Source organism: Mytilus edulis, chromosome 9, assembly GCF_963676685.1.
Source record: "Mytilus edulis chromosome 9, xbMytEdul2.2, whole genome shotgun sequence".
NCBI lineage: Eukaryota > Metazoa > Mollusca > Bivalvia > Mytilida > Mytilidae > Mytilus > Mytilus edulis.
In genome coordinates, this window is record NC_092352.1 from 32,859,145 (window position 1) to 32,883,740 (window position 24,596).

The window sequence follows — 24,596 nt, forward strand, 5'->3', positions numbered from 1 at the left end:
TTTTTTTTCTACCGTGGTTCCTTCCTTTTATCTGCAGATTAACGTTACGGTTTCCTTTTATGGAATAGTACACCATGCTGTGAATTAATGGTCTACAAGTCATGTTTTGATTACAGAGACATGTTACACATAACGGGAGTGATCCATGTTAATCATATAGACGTAGGATTAAAACAGATTATGGTTAGAAATCACAAGTACATAAATTGTTATTCAACAATATTTTGATAACATCATAATATTGGTATTTGTAAACATCAAATTAAATTGAAAAAAAAAATCTTTGAATATACCAATAAAGCATAAATAAAGGACAACCATTTGCACCGTAAGCTACCACTGTGCCTAGGAAGTGTTTAAATTGTTGTGGCATTAGCCATGTGTTCAACCATGGCAAGGGGTTGACGTTCTCAAGTGTACTGATATTCGGCTTCATTGCACTTTAATTGTTGCCATTTATGAGACGGATAACGTTATATACTGTCGACTTCTTGTACCATATGAAATGCGACAGTTGGATTACTAGACAATAGTTTAGTTACTCTTCTAGTGATAATGACGAAAAAATGATATAAACTATGTGAATTCAGTTGTATATTGTACTACGTTCAACCGTTAACAGGGAAAATGCATTAAAAGCCTTTCGTGGATTTTTTTATATGTTTTGCTGTATTTTTATCAGAATATTCGCAAGATATTCCTGACCTACAGAAAGAAGCTTTTCAGAGTCATTCATAAATTAATAGTCCTAATTTCCCAGAAATCTACCTTTTCACTGCCGGAGCACATCGGTCTCAGTATGCTCCTTGTCATAGGAACTTTCGTCAGTCCTTTTTCTTATGTTGTGTTGTTACACCACTGTCCCGTATTAGAGGAGAGTGTGAGCGCTCACAAACATGCTTAAACACGCCACATTATTTATGTATCTATATATATATCCAAAGTCATGGCCCTTTAGAACAGTGGTTGTAGTTGGTTCACGTCCATCATATTAATTTTCGTAAATTATTTTGTTATGAATTAGGCAATTAAATTTCTCGATTGAATTGTTTCATTTTTTTTAGTCAGGGCCTTATATAGCCGACTTTACAGTATTGGTTTTTCTCATTGCTGAAGGTCGTACGGCTGTCTTTAATTGCAACATCCATTTTATTTGAACTTTGGTGAATAGTTCGTGCATTGGCAATCCGGCTTATTTTTCCTATTTATTTATAAACGATATATGAATTGCATTAATTAATATTAATTAATGAAAAGTATTTATTAAATTGCTTCTGGAAAAGATAAATGAATAGAATTTAATAGCATACATTTTGTATTAGATATAACTAGGACTAACATTGAATTAATCATTCTCATCACAAATTGTAAATATGAACATTTGCAAAACATAAAAGTTGGGTGTTACTATGATGGGAAAGAGGTAGTAGAACCAATTTTACCTAATTTATTTTACACCAGCGTATTTTTTTTTAAAAGTCTTTTAATATAAAGTTTCACAAGTTGTGATTCCCAACTTTATGGTGTATGACACCGCAAACGACGACGGGATGTTAGATCGCCATGTCTCTTTTCCGCTACTCCAATTACACCAAACACAAATGAGTATGTCGAACACTGAATGATAAACCAAAACACTGATTGTCAAGACCTTTCATATTTTCCAATATTTCATTTAATATACATTGTAACCTTACAAAAAGGGTATTATGATTTTACAGTAACATTTGAATATCAATTATACGGACAAAAACAACTGTTGTGTGCATATTTAATGCGCAATTATAAATTTCAAGCTTCCGTCTAAAGTTAAATCAGTTATTCAAAATCGAAATTATATTTTCAATATGCGAAATGATTTAAATACTTTAATGAATAAACCATGAAACTGGTAATTGAAACTGGATAAATAGTCGTAATCTATTTTCATTTGGATAAAATCCACTCTGACTTCAAAATACAATCCACAGTCGGTCTTTTACATGCATGAGGTTCTATCATCTGTGAAATAAGTCGTTTACAATCAGGATGAATTCTGCTTTCCACTCGTGGAGGAAATTTTATTTCTCCACAAACTTGTTTATTAACCATCTTTCTCACGTTACTATCATCAAAAGGCATAGCTGAGGTAACCATTACATACAAAAGAACACCAAGACTCCAAATATCATTCATTTTTGGATCATATGGAACCCCACGCAAAACTTCGGGAGAACAGTACGAAGGACTTCCACAAAATGTCTTACTGAGGTCTTTTCCTTTTAGCGGATCACTTTGATCCAAAGGTCTGGCAAATCCAAAGTCACTGAGAACAACATATCTGTCTCTCATTATCAGAATGTTTTCACACTTGAGATCTCGGTGAGCAATATTCATTTCACCGTGTAAATATAGCACTGCCTCAATTATTTGTGTGAACATTCTTTTTGCATCGTCGTCAGGAATCGGGCCATGATCTCGGATATGACATAAAAGATCCCCGCGTTCAGCATAATCAGTCACCATAAACAGTAAATCGTCGTTTCGAATAACTTCATGCGTTTTTATTATATTCTTATGATTCATCCTCTGCATTACGCTGAGTTCTCTCGGCAAGAACTTGTTTAAGTAATCTGGAGATGCTATCTTTAAGTTTACAATCTTTACCGCCATTATTTTACCATCTGTACTTCTTTCACAAACACGAACTTTTGCATATGTTCCTTCTCCGATTTTCGGTCCAAGACGATATCCTTTGTCAACCAAGGTATCTGCCAATCTTAGGAATTCACGGGGAGTGGCAGAATCCCTTACTGACATTTTCTTTATCCCATAAGTTCCTCTCAAGTGACCATTTTCATTCTATGATTGAAATCATGTTCAACGAAAAGCAAGACGTTCCTTCATATTTCTGCAACTATGCCTCTGATGTAACGTCATAATGGTCTATTTATTATAGCGACTTTTGCATTCCGAATAACGTTGCTAAGAAGTTTTTGTACTTCGATCGTCCTTGAGACTATCCATACAGACAATACCGTATAATAAAACAAAATTTCAGAATTAAGGGATCGAAATGTTTAATTTATTGTCAAGTTATTGTATTGTACATATTCCGACGTAGTCATAGAACTCCATGTGGTCAAGAGAAAAGAAAAATAGAACAATAGCAAAATTCGCATCAAATGGAAATTCTGTCAATTTTAAAATGTGTTTTCATATTAGATATGATGTAACAGATCAATGTTCTATACATTCATTTATTGATGGTAATTAGTTTGAAAGTCCACATTAATTGAAGTAATTAAAACTCTTAGGAGTTATATTGATTTAAATAATTGATGAAGGTAGTAAAATTTTCTTCCTAGAAATAAATGAAAATCACGACATGTGGTACTGCACGAGAGGATTGTTTTCTTTCTTATATTTATTCATGACAGGAAATAGAAAATATAAAACATAAAAGGTCACATACATCCAATGTCTGTTTTACATATTGTGTATTTGTTCTACGGAGTTTCTAGTCCTGAGCATTCATGAAAAATTCACTGGACGTTAGGCAACCAACACTCAATAAATCAATTAATCTACAGAGTTTCAAATAAATCCTCAGAAATGAATATCTAGTACAATGAGGACGAAAACAGACAACACATCTGAGTGTTAATCATCTGACATGCATACCAGTATTCTATTTTGTCACAATTTTAAACTCAGTAGAACTTGATACAATTTCGGGAATACGAATTAACAATAAGACACATCTTTTGACAAAAAAGTTGAACTATTACATGTTTATGTGTTGAACTTTATATAACGATACTAATGCCTGCATTTGGAGTAGAAAATTCGGTCGTAAACTTTTTTGTTTTTTTTTCTATTTTGTATTCCGAATTTTTCTCAAATTCATCTTTGGATTTCATCAAATCAAACACTTTGAGCCTTGTGAAAGGCAACAATCATACACAGAATAGCTAAAAATGCATCCACGATTAAATAGCAAAGATTTAGATAGTTATAAAATGTTTCCATCTAACATCCTGAACGTGTAAACACAAACAATAAAACAACAATTACAAAAAAAAAAAACATTTCAAAGAAATGACAAACGAATAGAGAGAAAACAACACACCAACAAAGCATATATTTTTTAACGAAGACATCGACGGAACAAAGAATATAACATCAACAATTCAAAGAAAAGAAAAGCAATCTATAAATCGACGAAATTGCACAATAAAAAAGCAATGTAACAACACGCTATCATAGCAAATAAATAAAATACTAACAACGTATAAAAATAACGGAAAAATAAGACAAATCTGAACTAGAGGCTCTAAAGAGCACGTGTCGCTCATCTTGGTCCATGTGCATATCATAAACGAATAAAAATTTACAAAATTTATAAAATTTTTGAAAATTGATAAAAATTGCCTATAAAGGGCAATAACTCCTTAAGAGGTTAATTGACCACTTTGATCATGTTGACTTATTTGTAGGTCTTACTTTGCTGTACATAATTGCTGTTTACAGTTTATCTATATCTGTAATTATATTCAAGATAATAACCAAAAGCTGCAAAATTTTCTGAAAATTACCAATTCAGGGGCAGCAACCCAACAACAGGTTGCCTGATTGGTCTGAAAATCTCAGGGCAGTTAGACTTTGACCTAACGAACAAATTTATCTCGACAGATTTGCTTTGAATGCTTTGGTTTCTGAAATTTTAGCCAAAAACTGCATTTCACTTAATGTACTATTTTTAGCCATGTCGGCCATCTTCGTTTGCAGGCAAGGTCATCGAACACATTTTAAAACTATATACCCTAATGATGATTGTGGACAAGTTTGGTTAAATTTGTTTTAGTAGTTTCAGAGGAGGGGATTTTTGTAAAAGATTACATAATTTAAGAAAAATTGTTAAAAATTGACTATGAAGGGCAATCACTCCTTAAGGTGTCAACTGACCATTTTAGTCATGTTGACTTTCTTGTAGATCTTACTTTGCTGAACATTATTGCTGTTTACTGTTAATCTCTATCTATAATAGTATTCAAGATAATAACCAAAAACGGCAAAATTTCCTTAAAATTACCAATTCTGGGACAGGAACCCAACAACAGTTGTCCGATTCATCTGAAAATTTCAGGGCAGATAGATTTTGACCTGATAAACAATTTTATCCATGTCAGATTTTCTCCAAATGCTTTGGTTTCAGAGATATAACCCAAAATCTACATTTTACACCTAAATTCTATTTCTATTTTTAGCCATGGCGGCCATCTTGGTTGGTTGGGCGGGTCATCGAACCCATTTTTTAAACTAAATACCCGAATGATGATTGTGGCAAAGTTTGGTTAAATTTGGCCCAGTAGTTTCAGAGAAGAAGATTTTTGTAAAAGTTAACGACGACAACGGACGACGACGACGGACGCCAAGTGATGAGAAAAGCTCACTTGGCCCTTTGGGCCAGGTGAGCTAAAAATGAAAAGAAAGACACAACAAAAAAACCAGACACAATCATGCCACAAATAATAAATACATAACAGCAACCATAAATCAGGTGCTCCGCAGGGCGCAGCTTAATACGACCGCATAAGTCGAACCCTGAACAATTGGGGCAAGTATGGACACAACATTCAAGCTTGATACAGCTCTGAATTTGGATTGTGATTAAATAGTTGACACAACATAGATTTCTGACACAGAATGAACGTGGTCTCAGAACTGAAACTTAAAAACTTCTAAATTGGACATTTACCTTTTATGGTCCAATATCCAAAATCAAAATACATGGTTAGAGTCAGCATATCAAAGAACCCCAAGAATTCAAACAGAGATAAAACACAGTAACAGAATACAGATACAAAACAGCAACAAAACATATATCGCAGCAACAAAACAAAGATAAAGCAAAGTAACTAAATAAAGATACAAAACACAAAACACAACAACAAAATAAAGATAAAACACTCTAACTGAATGAAGATACATGACAGCAACAAAATAGAGATAAAGCACAGTAAATGAATAAAGACACAAAACATCAACAAAACATACAACACAGCAACAAAACAAAGATAAAGTACAGTAACTAAATAAAGATACAAAACAGCAACAAAACAAAACAAAGATAAAGTACAGTAACTAAATAAAGATACAAAACAGCAACAAAACAAAACAAAGATAAAGCACAGTTACTGAATAAAGATACAAAACAGCAACAAAACATACAACACAACAACAAAACAAAGATAAAGAACAGTAACTGAACAAAGATACAAAACTGAATAACGATATAACACAGCAACAGCAACAAAACAAAGATAAAGTACAGACACTGAATAAAGATACAAAACAGCAACAAAACATACAACACAGCAACAAAACAAAGATAAAGTACAGTAACTGAATAAAGATACAAAACAGCAACAAAACAAAAATAAAGCACAGTTACTGAATAAAGATACAAAACAGCAATAAATATACAACACAGCAACAAAACAACAAAACAAAGATAAAGGAAAGTTACTGAATAAAGATAAAAAAAACAGCAACAAATCAAAGATACAACAACTCTGATGGATGGTTGTCTCATTGGTATTCATACCACATCCTCTCATCTTGATATAAAACATGGTAACAAAAACAATTAAACAACACAACAAAAACTAACAAAAAAGCATAGCAGCAACAAACAAAACAACGAAATAACACAGCAACAACACAAAAACAATATAACAATGATGCATGATTTTGTAAATGGGCATACCATGTGTATTAAATGTTGCCAAATGAGTATCATTTGTACAGGACCTCATCATTCCTGTCAAGTTCTATACATCTGGTCAAGTGGTTACAGAGAAGAAGATAAAAACATGAATTTTTTTGCAGACAACAACATTGGATGCCAAGTTATGACAATACTTCACACGGCTTTCAGATCAGGTGAGCAAAATAAGGTCAAATTAATTTAAAAGTGACTGATACCAAAGATTTTTAGCTTGCCAAATATGTGGCTGTCTAAATAAAAAGGAATAATGGCAAAAACTAATGCTGTTGTAGTGCCTTGAGCAACATTGTTGCTAGAGAGATAAAATCACCTCAGGCTTCCTAAGTTAAAAATGGGATAACTGATAACTACACAATATTATTAATTCGTATATTTTAACAAATTTGATTCGTTAAACTAAATTTTCAAAGGTGGAGAGAAAACGGCGGATAGCAAAAAGCATATTGCACAGCAAAAAGCATATTGCATGGTTATTTTTAGAAAATCTTAAAACCGATATACTTTGTGACGTCATGTAATGAATTTCACAATATTGTTAAACAATCTTAAAGGTTTTAAAACAAATGATATCTGTGATCGATTGTTTGACGAAAAAAATCTTCAAATACATAAGATGACAAACAAACAAACAAAAAAAAGCAATTGAAATAACAACTAATATTTTGTTATTGTCGAGGAGACAGTATGATATCTATAAAATTCCAACAAAATCAATTGACGATTTTGATACAAATATGGTCGTAAATTAATAATATAACAAATATAGCCTTTGAATGAGGTCAATACAGGATATATCGACACAAAGAAATATACTTCTTTCATGTCAATATATCCTGGTATCGACCTCATACAAAGGCTATATCTGTATAATAAAACTCTTCAGAAAAAAAACCAGATTAAGTAAGCCAAGATGTTGTATAACGAGAACAAATGTGATTACAAAATTAAATAAAAACCTATAAGCTAGGAAACATTTTGAATTACACATCTATAAGATGGGAAATAGTGTCATCATCTTCTTGGAGAACGATAAGCAAGGAATTTTGTTTCATACAGATCACAAAGTTTGATTTAACCAATACTTTAAAGTGGCAATCCACCACTCCAAGAAGCAATGAATCCTTTTGGCAGGACCACATTTATTGTCAGTCATTATGATCAACTTTTTTCCTACAGACACAATTTTTATGAAGAGAGTATACTATCATAGTATGGCTGTTAGTTTTCTATTTTAAAGTATTCAGATTTTGCTATTTAGGGCCTTTTATAGCTGACTATTTTGTATGGGTTTTACTCATTGATCAAGGTAGTACAATGAGGTGAATTGTTTTACCTTTAATGTCCTTTGGTCTTTTGGTGAATAGTTTTCTTTTGGTTATTATACCACAACTAGATATTTCTATATGCAATTTCATGCGGGCCAGTGGTATTTGACAGGTTGGCTAGCTGTTTTATTGCTATCAATTTTCATGCACAATGATAAGCTATATTGTATGAGTCTTGAAAAACATATCTATAATCTACCTTTGGAGAGATTTACTTCTTCACTCCTTAAAAGTCTCCTCAAAACATGTGTGACTTTTATGAATGAAACAATAGTTTGAGGTAGTGAAGAAACCTAAAAGTCTTTATCTTAATATTTCTTATCAGTCATACGCCTGTGGGACAAAGCTGACAAACATGGTTGTAACTATAGACATCCTAAACAAAATAGCATAAGCCAATAACACCACCCAGCACATAAAGTCAAGAGCTTTTTTTCAAATGTACAAAAAGGTTTCAACTGGGAATATGCTGTTAGTTTCAGCTTTCATGCAGTAGTGTCCTTCTTGGCATTTGCCAACCTGCAATAATAGTCTGGAGGTGGTATGCAGAGGTTGGAAGTTAATAGAGTGAAATGAGCATACCTGGTGATAGTTATTCCATGAACATGTGTTGTATGCAGTGTAATATTGTATTCATTCACAACTATTCAGGAAATAAAAATTTACATTTGGTATTAGTTTGATAACATTAGTTTATGAGACCTTGTGAAGTATATTCCTCTGTAACAATTAATTTTCTCATATCTTTACCAATAGATACACATATACTGCCTTGAGATGTTATTTCAAATATCACACAATAATATTGTATTGTTATTTATTGCACATTCATAACTCACATCACATACAATTTGAATAAATTAGTTTGTCATAATTCATTACCATTCACTCATATTATTAGTCCAGGAAGAAAATACTGTTAAAATGACTCGCACATAGTCTCTTTACTTCCTCTGAAAAATATTATATTTATTACTTCATAACTGTTCTAATCTTGTCCTTTAATAAAATATTGCCACAGGAAAAACCCTTAGTTACTTTTTTTATATTACCATTTAAACTATTAATATTACTTATTCAGTCAATTTTGTTTCATAAGGGAATTTCAAATCTTTAAAAAGATGTTCTCATATTTTGACAATGTTTAATAATATTTTGATACATTCACTTACAACGTTTTTTTTATTTATAATTTTGTAGCCAGTAATGTTATATAATCTTCATTGATATATTTAAGAAATAATTCATGGAAGCCATAGATTTGTTGGAAATTTTCACATGGCCTGGGCCGTGATATTCGAATTTTATCCTGAGCGTTAGCGAGGGATAAAATTAACGAATATCACGGCCCAGGCCATGTGTAAATTTACAACAAATCTATGGCTTCCATGAATTATTTCGATTCTAATAGGACAAATACGATCATTAAAAAAATGAAGCGATGATGGGTATACCGTATGTGTGGCTGTTCTATTTTACCCACTGTTCGATAAATGTAAAACAAATCTAATAAACCATTAATGATTTCTTAACTAACCGCTAGAAAAAAATGTGATTACTTTTTTTACTTCACAGTAAACCCAACATTTGCAATTTTAAATTTACATTTTTTATCGTAAGCTACCGTCAAATTCACTGTTGACATGTTGTAACCAAGGAGCCGCCATGTTGACTGGCTGAAATCAGTTAATGTGCGAATAATGCAATAGAACAGATAACAAGCAACACCTACCTCAATACTTTATTTTAATGCAATTGTATGCGGGTTTAGAAGGTAAACGCTATAGAAAAACCTTCAGCTTTGACGTTTTCATTCGTATGACGTCATGTTTTGAAATGACGTTAATGCGCAAAAAATCATTACTGGAATTTCGCGGAATTTTGATTTGTTTTGTTTTTGTCCATTTTTCCGTTCTCTAATGTGTAAATTCTTTTTGTTATGCATCAGAATCAGAATAAATGTTCTGTAGGGTTTTATTCAATTGTAATTGTTAACACAGCGAAATCCACAACCGTTTACACATAGGTTACGATACATGTGGATTTACGTGGGAGGCATATTTAAACAGCCATTTGTGTACATCTTGGAGTCTGCGCTAAGTATAGATATATAGAGAATTTTATCACGGTGTTGTTTACAAAGCGAAAGAAGCACGTCATATTAGAATATTTGTTTAAGTATACACCTGATGTCAGATGAAAAGAATAGCTGTAAAACTTACCATTAATTTCTATTAAGTTAGCATTTTTCTGGTTAATTACAACATAGAATTCTCTTTGATCTGACCGTTTACCAACAACCCAGTTATCTGAGGCCGTCTTTACAATAGTCTCACCATCTTCTCCATTTCTGAAAAGGTAAAAACAGTTTTGTAAATTCAAAACTCCTAGTAGAGGGTTAATTAATGAGTAAACAGCATAATGTATTTACTGTTTATTTCTGTCAATTTCTAATTGAGAAATACAATGTTATGTTCTAATTCGTTTCAATTAAACGAACATAAAATATTTATAGACAAATAGACTACTGGAACTCCCACATGAACCATAAACTATGTTTATCTCATAAACAAGAAGCAACGCTTATCGAAATACAGTGTTATTCTAAAGTAATCGGAATTTAAAAAAAATAATCCTTTCATTGTTTTTTAAAAACACTTGACTTGTATTTCTTATGTAAGAACGCTTCACTTTTTTATTATCTCCTATTGGTGGTTGGCTTGGGTAAACCACATGGTAATGTTGACAAATTTAACAGTTGTACTTTGCTTTTTGTTTTTACAGATACTTTAATTGTTGATCTAATTGTTTTTTGAAAATTCAACTATAGCAAGTGGATATGAATTTAAACTTTCTAAGATATATTTGATTAAATACTGCGAACCAACTTATATTTTGTGAAAACTATTTGGTCTACAATATCTTCAAGATTGAATAGAATGCATTTTAATTTCCTTTCTCATTCTCACCCAAACATCAGAAGAAGAAAAAATGTATAATTAAAATTTCTACAGATAAGTTTTATTTCATTGTCGTTAGTTAACTTAGGTATCTATAAATGGATTACATACCTGGACATATCAGAACTAATGTCACTAATGAGACGTAATGTATCTTGAGGAATATTGACACCTGGAACTTTTTTATTGTCTGTATGAACTGTTGTTTTCTGAGCTAGGTTCATATGGTTGAAATATATATATCTGTAAGGTGGGTCACTACTGAAAAACAAAAAAGGTCATGTGTTTATATGTTAAAATTAGAAAATGTGGCATGATTGAAGATGAGATAACTATCCACCAGAGACAAAATTTCGTAGATGTGAGCAGCTATAGGTCAGAACAGACTTCAATATTGAGTAAATCATGTACCTTGTAAATATAAAAACATGATAAAATGTAAAACAAGGAAACAAGAAAACTAATGTCCTGGTTTATGTACAAATCAATAAATGAAAAACAAATACATTCAATGTTATTTTTTTTTTTCTCTTTTGAAAAAATGTAATGAGTATGTATAAAAACATGTTGTTACTAGTTCATCAAAGATTTGATTCTGATTGCAAGGATGAGTAAACAAACAACAATGGAAAACATTGCAAATTTAGCAGAAAATGAGGTGAAAAGATGAAGTTTGATTGGGAATACCAGAGTAAATTGACTGCATAAAAGTTAGCGTGCTGACTTCTGATACAAACATGGATACAGAAAACTTAACCTTGACATAATGGGTGCCTTTAAGTTCATTATTTTCAGACTAGAAAAAAATAAGATATTTAACATTGCAGCAGTGTATTTGAGCAGTAGAATCTAGTTTGACCAGTTTGGTAGAATGACCTTTTAAACCCAATCTGCGACTACTTCACAGCAATCAAGGAAGCAACTACCTTTAAAAAGCATTTTGTTTCTTTTAATATTAATAACTAGAATACACAAAACAAACAGATCAAAGGAGTGTACCATGATATTAGATAATAGACAAGCTATTAATTTAGAGGTCGTTCCATTTAAAACACATTAAGTCTCATTAATCCTAATCTTGTTTTTAAAACAAACACTTAAGGTAATTACCCACTAGAAAGGACTATTATTAATTTTGGAAATCTATTTGGTTTATTAAAGGTCTTCAAAATATTTAATAATTTAAATGTAAGTTTAATACACATGGGAATTTTTCTTGACAGTCAAAAATCAAAATTTGAATGAACTTGACAGTTTGTACAAAAACAGTTTCTTTACCAGGGGTAAAGAAAATGTGAGCCTCAACTACAAGCTAAGTCTTAAGTTGAATCTTTAGACACTTACATATGATATCATTCGAAAATATGTTTCAAAGATTGCAATTAATACACAAAACAAAAGATACCATCCTTCTAATATTCCTGCTATTGCAAATAAGTTTACCTTTGATATGAATTCCATTAAATTCCCACTAGAAATGTTGATTTTAAAGCATCTATATTAAAACTTTCCAAAATTTTCATTTCTAAGGGACATAACTCACTTAAAAATAATTGAATGGTGCTCACTTTTAAATTTGTCCTAGACATTATCAATATAAACCTTTTTTAAATTGAAATTTTTATTTTGACAAGAAATGTAGGCATTAGATAACTTACATGAATATTTCCATATAGTTTACATTTCTAAGGGACATAACTTCCTTAAAATACCTAATCTGCCTAGTTTTTGAAAACCGGTTGATGCTTACACAATGCTGATAAAAACTTACTTTTCCAACGTCATGATTCCCTTAAAAAATGATTCTAAAACTTTTCAAAGCCATTGTTGATATAAAAACCTTTGATAAAATTTCATAAAATTTTTAAATGTAGGAGTGAAAGCACTTACAAGACAGCCAATATTTCATTGTACCCAAATCTGTGTGTCAATCGGAATCAATAAAAATGTGTGTCCTTTTGTTACTGAATCAATGAATAAAACTGCAGGGTGTATTCTTAAACACACATTTTTCTTTTTTGCATCAATAATAATGGACTCCAATAAAAATAATAGCCCATCTTAGTCCAATATGTTTTCTCATTTACAGACATTTTACATGATGCATACACATTTATCATCCAGCAATTCCTAAAATATATCTCACTTCTTCCATCATTCAAATTAAAAAAATCATGAATTTTCTGTTGTTTCACTTTCACTTGTAAACAAGAAAACTATACCTGACAGATAGTCGCTTAGAGTATTGTTCACCAATGTCTGATGCCAAGTTTGTTAACTGTGGTCCCAAGAAAACATCCAACTTCTGACAGAGGTCGAAATTCAATGCTGTTGCAACTGATAAAATAAAAATATACAATATAAAAGTTAAACGTTAATGACAACACTTCTGAAACTAACTTCATCATATTTGTGTTATTTGGATGATTTAGTAACTAAACTCTCCACATGTATTTGTAGTATTTGTATTTTTATCCATCTGATGAGTTAAGCCTTTTTACTACTGATTTTTATTTCAGTCTTATGTTGTACTGTTACACCACTGTCCCAGGTTAGAGGAGGGTTGGGATCCCGCTAACATGTTTAACCCCGCCACAATATGTATGTATGTGCCTGTCCCAAGTTAGGAGCCTGTAATTCAGTGGTTGTTTGTGTATTACATAATTGTTTATCGTTCATTTTTTGTACATAATTTAGGCTGTTAGTTTTCTGGTTTGAATTGTTTTACATTGTCATTTCGGGGTCTTTTATAGCTATCTATGCGGTATGGGCTTTGCTTATTGTTGAAGGTTGTACAGTGACTTATAGTTGTTAATTTCTGTGTCATTTTGGTCTGTTGTGGAGAGTTGTTTCATTGGCAATCATACCACATCTTATTATTCAAATAAACATAATGCTTACAATTTATTTATTAATTAACAAATGTTTCAAAATATTTTAATGAGTACACAAACTTACCATTAATTAACATACAAACACTAGCATTGTGTGCTCTGTAAACCAGTAAATAACATTCTTCATTCTCCTCTGAGGTATTTAGGTATACTCGAGGTATTTTACCAATATTTTGGTCATCTTTTATATCTGGTGGACCTGTTATAAACCTGGAAATTTTAATAAAAAAAAAGCAATCAAATAAATACACCCTATTATTTCAAATACATACTGTTGTTTTAATGTTATGTGGATATAAAAAAAAAATTACAATGGAACAAACACTGAGGGCTTTTTAAAACAACTCTGACTTCACCATAAAAGTCTATCCTGTTTGGTTGACTTTACTTTTTACACCATAAATATATCCTTTCTTGCAAAAAACAAGTAACTGTTCATGTCTTAATATTAGTATTGTTTCACAAGAACACAGTCTTAATAATTCCATAACATGCAAACAAAATATCAAGCTTTTGAGTTAATTCAAAAATATGTTCTTTCATAATAACAATCAACTCTGAAAACTGTAAATATTCTATTAGACAGTTACTTTTTATAATGAAAATTCAGTCAGTCACTGTCAATGTACATTTTTTTAAGTTTAACCTTTCAATACTACCAAATGTTTCATATACTTTGTTTTACAAACTGCAGTCTTGAGCAAACCTAAAAACATCACTTTAAAATTGTCTTATAAACTGGAATCTAATTACATATTCCTATTAGCAATTTACTGTGTGTTATTTTACTTACTTGCCATAATGAACACTTCCTTGAACTCTGGCTGGTGAAGTTGTTGTACTACCTAAGAGTTCTTGCTCTAAATGAGTTGGAAACAGACTTGTAGTTAGATATTTGTACATGATCCTCATATCTTCTTGCTCTAACCCACTCCTGCAATGCAACAATTACGATTATTTTGAGCAATAAACATCAAACTAATAGGTTGACCCTGTGATTCAATAGATGATTTGGAGAGTTTTATGATAGGTAACATTATCCATATTTAACATTTGAGTCATTCTTATATTACAGAGTTTGATTGTGGCTGCCAAAATGGAGGTCATTGTCACATGGTCATTGGAGAATGCATCTGTAATGATATGTTTTTTATTGGCATTGTTTATAGAATATGCATGCACTGTGCTCTATCTAGTGGATAGACCAAAAAAATACTTTTTAATTTTTTTATTCATTGAATACAATATGGTCATATGTGCTGTAAAAGAGGATGTAGCAATGAAATATTAGAACTGGGAAGTTTGAATACTCAGACATGTCCACTCCGGACATTGATTTAAAAATTGTGTTAATTGGAACGGAAAGGACTGGGAGTCAAAGCAAGCAGTATAACCTGGTTCATTATCCATTTGTTAAAATGATAATCTTTATAACAGATTTTTTTTCTGAATTTGGTCTGATTGTTTGCATTGATTTTTAAACCCATTTATTTTAAATGAAATGACATTTCTTTCATATGTTGTTCTTACCAGACTAACTGATCGTTGTATAGAAAAGCTGTATATTTAACTTACCATACTAACTGATCGTTGTATAGAAAAGCTGTATATTTAACTTACCAGACTAACTAATCGTTGTATAGAAAAGCTATATATTTAACTTACCAGACTAACTGATCGTTGTATAGAAAAGCTGTATATTTAACTTACCAGACTAACTAATCGTTGTATAGAAAAGCTGTATATTTAACTTACCAGACTAACTAATCGTTGTATAGAAAAGCTGTATATTTAACTTAACAGACTAACTAATCGTTGTATAGAAAAGCTGTATATTTAACTTACCAGACTAACTGATCGTTGTATAGAAAAGCTGTATATTTAACTTACCAGACTAACTAATCGTTGTATAGAAAAGCTGTATATTTAACTTACCAGACTAACTAATCGTTGTATAGAAAAGCTGTATATTTAACTTAACAGACTAACTAATCGTTGTATAGAAAAGCTGTATATTTAACTTACCAGACTAACTGATCATTGTATAGAAAAGCTGTATATTTAACTTACCAGACTAACTAATCCTTGTATAGAAAAGCTGTATATTTAACTTACCAGACTAACTAATCGTTGTATAGAAAAGCTATATATTTAACTTACCAGACTAACTGATCATTGTATAGAAAAACTGTATATTTAACTTACCAGACTAACTAATCGTTGTATAGAAAAGCTGTATATTTAACTTACCAGACTAACTAATCGTTGTATAGAAAAGCTGTATATTTAACTTAACAGACTAACTAATCGTTGTATAGAAAAGCTGTATATTTAACTTACCAGACTAACTGATCATTGTATAGAAAAGCTGTATATTTAACTTACCAGACTAACTGATCATTGTATAGAAAAGCTGTATATTTAACTTACCAGACTAACTAATCGTTGTATAGAAAAGCTATATATTTAACTTACCAGATTAACTGATCATTGTAAAGAAAAGCTGTATATTTAACTTACCAGACTAACTAATCGTTGTATAGAAAAGCTGAATATTTAACTTACCAGACTAACTAATCGTTGTATAGAAAAGCTATATATTTAACTTACCAGACTAACTAATCATTGTATAGAAAAACTGTATATTTAACTTACCAGACTAACTAATCGTTGTATAGAAAAGCTGTATATTTAACTTACCAGACTAACTAATCGTTGTATAGAAAAGCTGTATATTTAACTTAACAGACTAACTGATCATTGTATAGAAAAGCTGTATATTTATCTTACCAGACTAACTAATCGTTGTATAGAAAAGCTGTATATTTAACTTACCAGACTAACTAATCATTGTATAGAAAAGCTGTATATTTAACTTACCAGACGAACTGATCATTGTATAGAAAAGCTGTATATTTAACTTACCAGACTAACTGATCGTTGTATAGAAAAGCTGTGTATTTAGCAGCTGAGAACTTGGCTCTTACCAGACTAACTGATCATTGTATAGAAAAGCTGTATATTTAACTTACCAGACTAACTGATCGTTGTATAGAAAAGCTGTGTATTTAGCAGCTGAGAACTTGGCTCTTACCAGACTAACTGATCATTGTATAGAAAAGCTGTGTATTTAACAGCTGAGAACTTGGCTCTTACCAGACTAACTGATCGTTGTATAGAAAAGCTGTGTATTTAACAGCTGAGAACTTGGCTTCTAACAGGTTGATGAAACACTGGACTCTGAGGAATGTGTTCTTGTCCAATGGCATGAAATGGATTCCACAGAATATATCTAATATATCACAGAACTGAGGTTTTAATGTTTGTAGATACTGAAACAAAGAGGAGGTACAAATACTTCTGTGGATTCATTTATTTTCATAGATACCAATTTCGTGGATTGAGGAAAAAGGGTATACTGTGGATTATTATTATTTGCTGGATACCAATTATCGTGTGTTTTGTGGGTACAGTTGAACCTTGAATTCAAATCTTCAATGAATTATAAATTTTATACAGAGTCTGAGATAACTAAACCACAAAATGAAAAATCCACAAATACTCAAGTTTTCCTCAATCCACAAAAACTGATACCCACAAAAGTAAATGATTCCACAGTAACAAATATACGAACTCAAAGGCAAATTCAAAATTTTTGACATAATAAAGGTTTTTGTCATGAAATAAATGTGGTCAAAGATCTAACAAATCTATTGCACAATACTGTGCAATTGAAGATTTCTTGAAACTTTTCAAAATTTGAAATTTGAAAAAAAAAAAAGGAATCCCTTAAAAAAATTGTAACCACCCCCCAACTTATTGAACCCCCCTTTAAGCAATAACCCTAAAACTCAATCCCATCCTTTCCTCTGTAGTATGAAACCTTGTAGTACAATTTCATAGAGATCCATACACTTAAACACAAATTATTGGTTGGAAACTAGAAACATGCTTCTTTTTGGCCCTTTTTTGGCCCCTAATTCTTACATATTTTGGGCAATTAATCCAAAACTTAATCCCAGCCTCCCCTTTGTTATATGGAACATTGTGGTACAATTTTAGAGAGATCCATACAATTACACATAAGTTATTGTCTTGAAACTAGAAAAAATGCTTGTTTTAGGCCCCTTTTGGGCCCTTAATTCCTAAACGGTTGGGACCATCATCCCCAAAATCAATCCCAACCTTCCTTTTGTGGTATTGAACCTTCTGAAAAAATTTTATAAAGATCTATTCACTTAAACTAAAGTTATTGTCTGGAAACCAATTTGTCTTCTGACGACGCAGACGACGACATCAAAACATTATACGATCCCAAAATTTTTTTTGCAGTTGTATAATAATAAAATGATTTATTTTAGAAAGTTCTTTGAAAAAGATGTTTCTAACCCTTATATTTCATTTCACTGGGGAATTTCCATAGATGCAATGCATTACAAGTGCAAACATGGAGAAAAAAATATCATTTATCATGACTGCATTACTTACCCTACTGTAGAAATGTTCTAATCTCTGTTTAAGGCATTGTACATCATTGCTGTTTTTGGATAAAATGTGTGTAAATGTTCCATTAAAAAGCTGAAATAATAACATGGATATAAATATATTGGGCATTTATCTTTATAAGCAAGGTTTTATCTGCAATTTTCAAGGACAAAGGAATCTATTCATTTTCAATCAAATAAACTTTATAACTAGTTATTTCCCTAGAATCCATATTAATAAGGTCAATATCCCACATAAATATTTTTTGCCAGAATATAGTCACTAATTTCCTGTATGCTATACTATATAAGTGTTCTCACTAAGGGGTTTTTGAAGGAGAGTCCTAGGACTCATAATTTTTGGCTTTGGCTAGTCCAAACAGTCAGAATTTGAAATTTTATTGCTGCATAATTTATCATTTCAGTCTCAATGACAAATTAAAGCAATAAATACCCTACCACATTCTGCATGTGTTTTTGTCATATATTAGTCTGCTTTGTATCTATCTAATAAGTTAAGCCCTTGTCAAATTATTTTTATAGTTTATTCTCATGTTGTACTGTTACACCACTGTCTCAGGTTTGAGGAATGGTGGGGCACCAACAAACTGGTTTTACCTGGCCATTTTCTGTATGTGCCTGTCCCATGCCATGAGCCTGTAATTCAGTGTTTGGTGTTCATTGTTTCTTGATGTACATCATATAATGATATTTGTTTTTTCTTCATTGTTTTGCACATAAATCAGGGTTTTTATCATTTGAATTGTTTTACATTTGTTATTTCCAGGCCTTTTATAGCTGTAAGAGACAATTAGACTAAGATTTATTGAAGAACAACAAAACTTGTTTAAATCATGATTAACTTTGAAACTAATACATACATGAAACATTCTGTAAGCTTGTTTAAGTAAAGCTTCATAAACACAATCTTGTACATCTTCTTCCCTGTATTCAACTATAGGCTGTCCGTCCTTTGTCTTCTCTGTAAAGGGTACACTTACTGTCTGCAATAAAATCACAGGATTAATATATATCTAATATGGTACACTAAGTTATTACATACTGTGGATTAAATAATAAATGTTTGTGGGTACCAATTTTCAACAATTAAGGGACGACATAAAAAAATCAATGAAGGATAAAAAACTTAATTCAAATAGTTTGGGGGTGGAGGGGTCAAAATTGCTGCAAGTTTTGTTTAATTGACATTGATTTTATACCCAAATTAAGTTAAAAGAGGGGGGGGGGAGTAGGGGGGTCAGTGAAAAAACTATATGATTTAAGTTTTTAATCCTACATAGAACTTTTGATGTCGTCCCTAAGGAAAACTTGCATGTTGGTTGATATTCAATTTCTTAGTTTTGCATGCGTACATAAATAACATTTCATTTCCTGACTCACCTGTACCAACTAAATCAATGAAAATTGGTATCCAACAAATAATAATGAAACTACAGTACTAGGTTGATATTGCACAATAATGAAACTACAGTACTAGGTTGATATTGCACAATAATGAAACTACAGTACTAGGTTGATATTGCACAATAATGAAACTACAGTACTAGGTTGATTTTGCAAAAAATCACAAGAATTAATTTATCATTTTTCTAAACAGAATAAAGAAAGAAATGAGTTATATGCAGAAAAAAATATTCATTGATATTTCTTAAATATAGTACATTTCTTTATTTTACCATGATTATCCAGAAATCTTTCTCTGGTTCTAAATATGTCTGTCTTGTCTTTTGTGTATGTAAACTTTGACATGGTTTATCAGAAAATGTTCTACAAATATATAAATAATACATTTTATTCAATATAAGATATATTAGATAGATTTTTGTTTGCATGTACATTTATTTCAATTATTGTGTATGAAATGTTACACTCTCCTATGACAAATCAGCCTTTTCCAACTATTAATTCAATTGTATAGACTGTGTCTTTTGACAATTTTTTGTAGGACAGCCACTACCCTAGAATTTTCCCATTCATTTAAGATTTTTCTTTTTAACAAAGTTAAATATAGATAGATAGATAGATAATTTTATTAACCAATCATGGTGCCCAAAATTTGAGCTATACAATCAAATGAATTACAAAATAAAGCACAGAAAATGATTAGAATGATTAAAGTACATTTAAACAAAAGAACACATGAATACACATTTACACTAATTAACCTGATATAAACCAAGTTATTGCCAAAACATAGTTGTTATGGGTGCCACTGTGACCTGGAGAAATTACATAATTTTTTTATAGTTCTAGATCTATGGGAGACAACTCCTGATCAATTTTATTTCCAATATATATATATCTATATATATTTTTCTTCTAATTTTTTTTCAAACAACAATATTATCTATAATTTTCTTTCGTTCTTCAAAAAGGGAGTGCAATAAATCAGATAAGTTTGAAGTAACAAACAAATCTTCAGATGAAAGAATCCAGACAAATTTCATTTCATCAGATAATCTTGAAAATTTTTTGAATTTAGAATTTAAATTAGATAGATGTTGAGATCGAGTATCTTTTAGAACAGGACATTTTAAAAGAAAATGTAGTTCGTCTTCAACTGCATTCTAACATAGCTTACACTTTCTGTCTTCAGCTTTAATTCCAGTATACCTCCCTCTTTCGATTTCAAGATCATGACAGCTAGTTCTAAATCTTGTGATTATTTGCCTGTCTTTTTTTGAATTCATTTTTAAATATGGTTCAAACATAAAAATATTTTCAAATTTTCTGTAAGTTCTTAATTTATTGCCAGATTATAAATTAGTACACTTCCCAAAATTGCTTTCTAAACTAGCTAACCAGCTTTCTTTAAATTTAATAGTTAAAGATGTTTTTACTTTTTATATGGTTTTGTTTAAAGTTTGACTGGTTAACAAATAGATATTCTAAGTCTAGAAATTTAAATATTTTCCTATCCAAGATTCCTGGTTATGTTTGTCCATAGAATGAGATAGATTTATGGCTTCCCTTAGAATACTATTTGAAGGTTCAATATCTTTCATAAGATGGATCCAATATTTTACCATATTCATTATTACATAATACAGTGTAGGGAGTGAACCTGCCATATTTGATGTTTTTATATTAACTCCAAGTGAAAATTTACAAAGCTTAGTATGAATTTTCTCTAGTACAAGATAATCAGTTTCTTTTGATATAAAGTTATCCAAATGTATTTGTTTCTTATGTGGTATATAACCCCAAATTTCAGATCCATACAACAAGATTGGTCGGATTATATGGTAATAGATGTGTAATGAAGTACTAGGTTTTGGGATTTCCACTGAAAAGGTCTTCCTTAATTTGAAATATGCTTTCATTCCTTTGTTATAAAGTTCTTTCTTTGCTATTTGGAAACTCCCAGATGATGAAAAATTTATACCTAAGTATGTGTAGTTCTGTACACATTCTAAAGTCTGGTTTCCTGATGAAATTTTAATATTTTTAAGTCTTCCTGATTTGTTAAATACAAGAACCTTGGTCTTTTTTGTGTTAACTGTCATTTTATAATCAACTGTAAATTTATTTAATTTGTTAACACAATTTTGAAGTCCTTATAGTATATGTATTAACATGTTGACCTCAAATTCAAATGCTGTCTTCTTTGTTGAGGAAGCAAAAAATACAAATTTCAAATATATTTTATTGCTAATCAAAGCGCCCACAAGGAGCAGAACAATCAACATTAATTACATACGAATGATTACAAGTGATTCTATATGATTAAGACACAATGTTATAAAAAAACCCAAAAAAACAACCAAACCAAAAAATATTTATTAAGACAAGTACAAGAATACAACAAGCACAGTGTTTAATAATATAAGGAGGGTCACTGGGCATTTCTATATCTATATATCATTTAAGGAAACTTTCCTATATGAGGATAAATTTTCCAATAATTCTCCGAGTTTCTGGAGTATGAAAGTATCTTCAGAGGACATTAGCCAAATAAATTGTGATTTAATATCTAAACCACTAAAATTTTTAAACCGTTGTTTTATTTCATTTAAAAAGTTGAAACGAATATTTGAAAGTTTGTGGCACTGAAGAAGAAAATGAATTTCATCCTCAACCTCAGTACCGCACAATTTACAGATACGTTCTGACACTGTCATATTTTTGTACCTTCCTCTCTCAATCTCTAAATCGTGAGCACTGATATGGAATTTTGTTAAATAATGTCTATATCTAAAATTTTCCTGCAAAAGGTAATTTTCTAAGCAAAATCTGCTTTTAAAAAGTCTATAAGTTCTGAGCTTGTTACCATATAGTTTATTGCCTCTGAAATCATTATTAAGCTCAGTTTGCCATATTAAATCATATTTTGATTGCATCATATTTTGATACATGCTTTGGTAAGGATCTGATTTATAGGTCAAAAGATTTTGTTAGGAAACAAACCTTTTCCCAGATTTGTTTCCTTCTTAGTGGAAATTACAAGACTAACTTTGGTCAAGATTAGATGTAGGGTTTAGAGGACTATATCAATGGCAAACACTTAAAATGCACCTAAATTTCAGTCTTTTAATCACTGCTGTGATCTTTATCTTGGTCAAGTGACCCTAAAATCAACATGGATCTTTTTCACCCCAAAATCCAATGAAAAATAGTAAACATCTGATTCATGGATTGAAATGTATTGCCCAGTTATCAAACCTTTGCCAAAATTGGCAGTCTATTTGTAGGTGTTGTGACCATGACCTTGATCTGAACCTTGTAATCTAGAGGTCTTATTCTTTGAAAAGGTCATTTTTAAATAAATTAATGAAGTTTGGACATATGGTAGGAAACCAGAATTTGTCCAAATTTCATTCTATCACTTACCCTTTGACCTAGTGATACCAAAATCAAAATCAATAGAAAACTTCTTCAACCTATTGGAAATTCTAGAAAAAGTTTGTTCAAGGTATTGGATAAGGGTCAAAAGTTGTATGGTAATCAAACATGTATGTCTGATCATCATTCTTCAATATTTAACCTAATCATAATTTTTTTAAGCAGAAGAGACATGCAAAAATGCAAGCCTACATGTGTAATTGCTTCAGATATTTAAAAAAAAATAACAATTCAAAATGTACTTACTCAGTAAACTTGCAGATAGCTTCACACAGTCCAATTTGTTTTATCTTAGTATCTATATGGTCATTCTTTGGATAGTAATACATGATCTTTTTCTCTTCCTGAAATAAACATTTTAGCATTATCAAAAAGTTCTGTTTGACAATGTTTGAGTGGCAATTCTTGACATATCATTTTTTTTTATCTAAGAAATCATTGCCATGGTTTTAAAATAAAACATGGAAAATTTTAACTTTTAGTGTTGATAAACTGAGAAAGTCAAATAAGTAGGACACACTCTACATGTAAATGCGAAATTTTTAAGTTTATAGTTTTTTATGCAACTTACATTAACATAGTGTATTCAAATTATATAAATTATGTATACCAAGACATCAAAATGAAATAGAATAAGGGTGAACAGATACTAGGGTGACTTGAATTAGGGTGAAGGGTGAGTTGTTAATGTCTGTGTCATTTGGTCTCCTGTGGACTGCAGTTGTCTCATTGACAATCATACCACATCTTCTATTTTATATGCCCAGGTCTTATTCTCAATATTGGTACATATATTCTGCACATTTCATTTTTGTTTTTTATATGGAGTCTCAGCTAAGAATATGAATTATCAAAAGAGTGTATATTCTTAAATAACCAAGGCACAATACCTTGTACTTTGTATAAACTTACATCACCCTCTCTTGGTCCATATTCTGAATTGAATACAAAGAAATTAATCAGGCTTATTCCTCCTTTAACAGCCATGCTTTTGTTATGATTTGGTGTGCTGTTATGTTTTATTTCTTGGTCGCTTGATTTTCTACTAGTTGGCCTTTGACTATGCTTAGTAAAAATGTTTGACAACTTATCACTGTTGCAACAACATGAAGTGGAAATTTCTTGTTTCTCGTTAAAATATTCATGCATTAATTAATGCAGGTTTGTGATCCAGAAAATACAATTGTCAAAATCATTAATGCCTCTGATGAAAGTCATTTTCTAGCCTAGCAGACTTCAAAGTTTACTCCTACTTCACAACTCTACTTTCGATTTAACAGGAAGTCCTTTTCTAGTCT

General features: G+C 30.9%; 2 protein-coding genes across 2 annotated transcripts; both read right to left on the reverse strand.

Moving 5' to 3' along the window:
• Positions 1-1,641: 1,641 nt before the first annotated feature.
• On the reverse strand, positions 1,642-2,926 carry LOC139488150 (testis-specific serine/threonine-protein kinase 3-like). The gene has a single exon (XM_071273567.1). It carries the CDS (start codon positions 2,797-2,799, stop codon positions 1,927-1,929), a length of 873 nt encoding a protein of 290 aa, XP_071129668.1. The 5' UTR covers positions 2,800-2,926; the 3' UTR covers positions 1,642-1,926.
• A 5,974-nt stretch (positions 2,927-8,900) lies between these two features.
• Positions 8,901-24,596, reverse strand: LOC139488151 (vacuolar fusion protein CCZ1 homolog). Its single transcript, XM_071273568.1, has 12 exons — positions 24,211-24,596; positions 23,545-23,642; positions 20,133-20,223; positions 19,317-19,439; positions 18,440-18,529; positions 17,108-17,283; positions 14,745-14,885; positions 14,016-14,161; positions 13,280-13,394; positions 11,169-11,318; positions 10,320-10,447; positions 8,901-9,050 (listed from the first exon to the last, which is right to left on the reverse strand). The coding sequence occupies exons 1-12, from the start codon at positions 24,445-24,447 to the stop codon at positions 8,995-8,997; spliced, it is 1,551 nt and encodes a 516-aa protein (XP_071129669.1). The 5' UTR covers positions 24,448-24,596; the 3' UTR covers positions 8,901-8,994.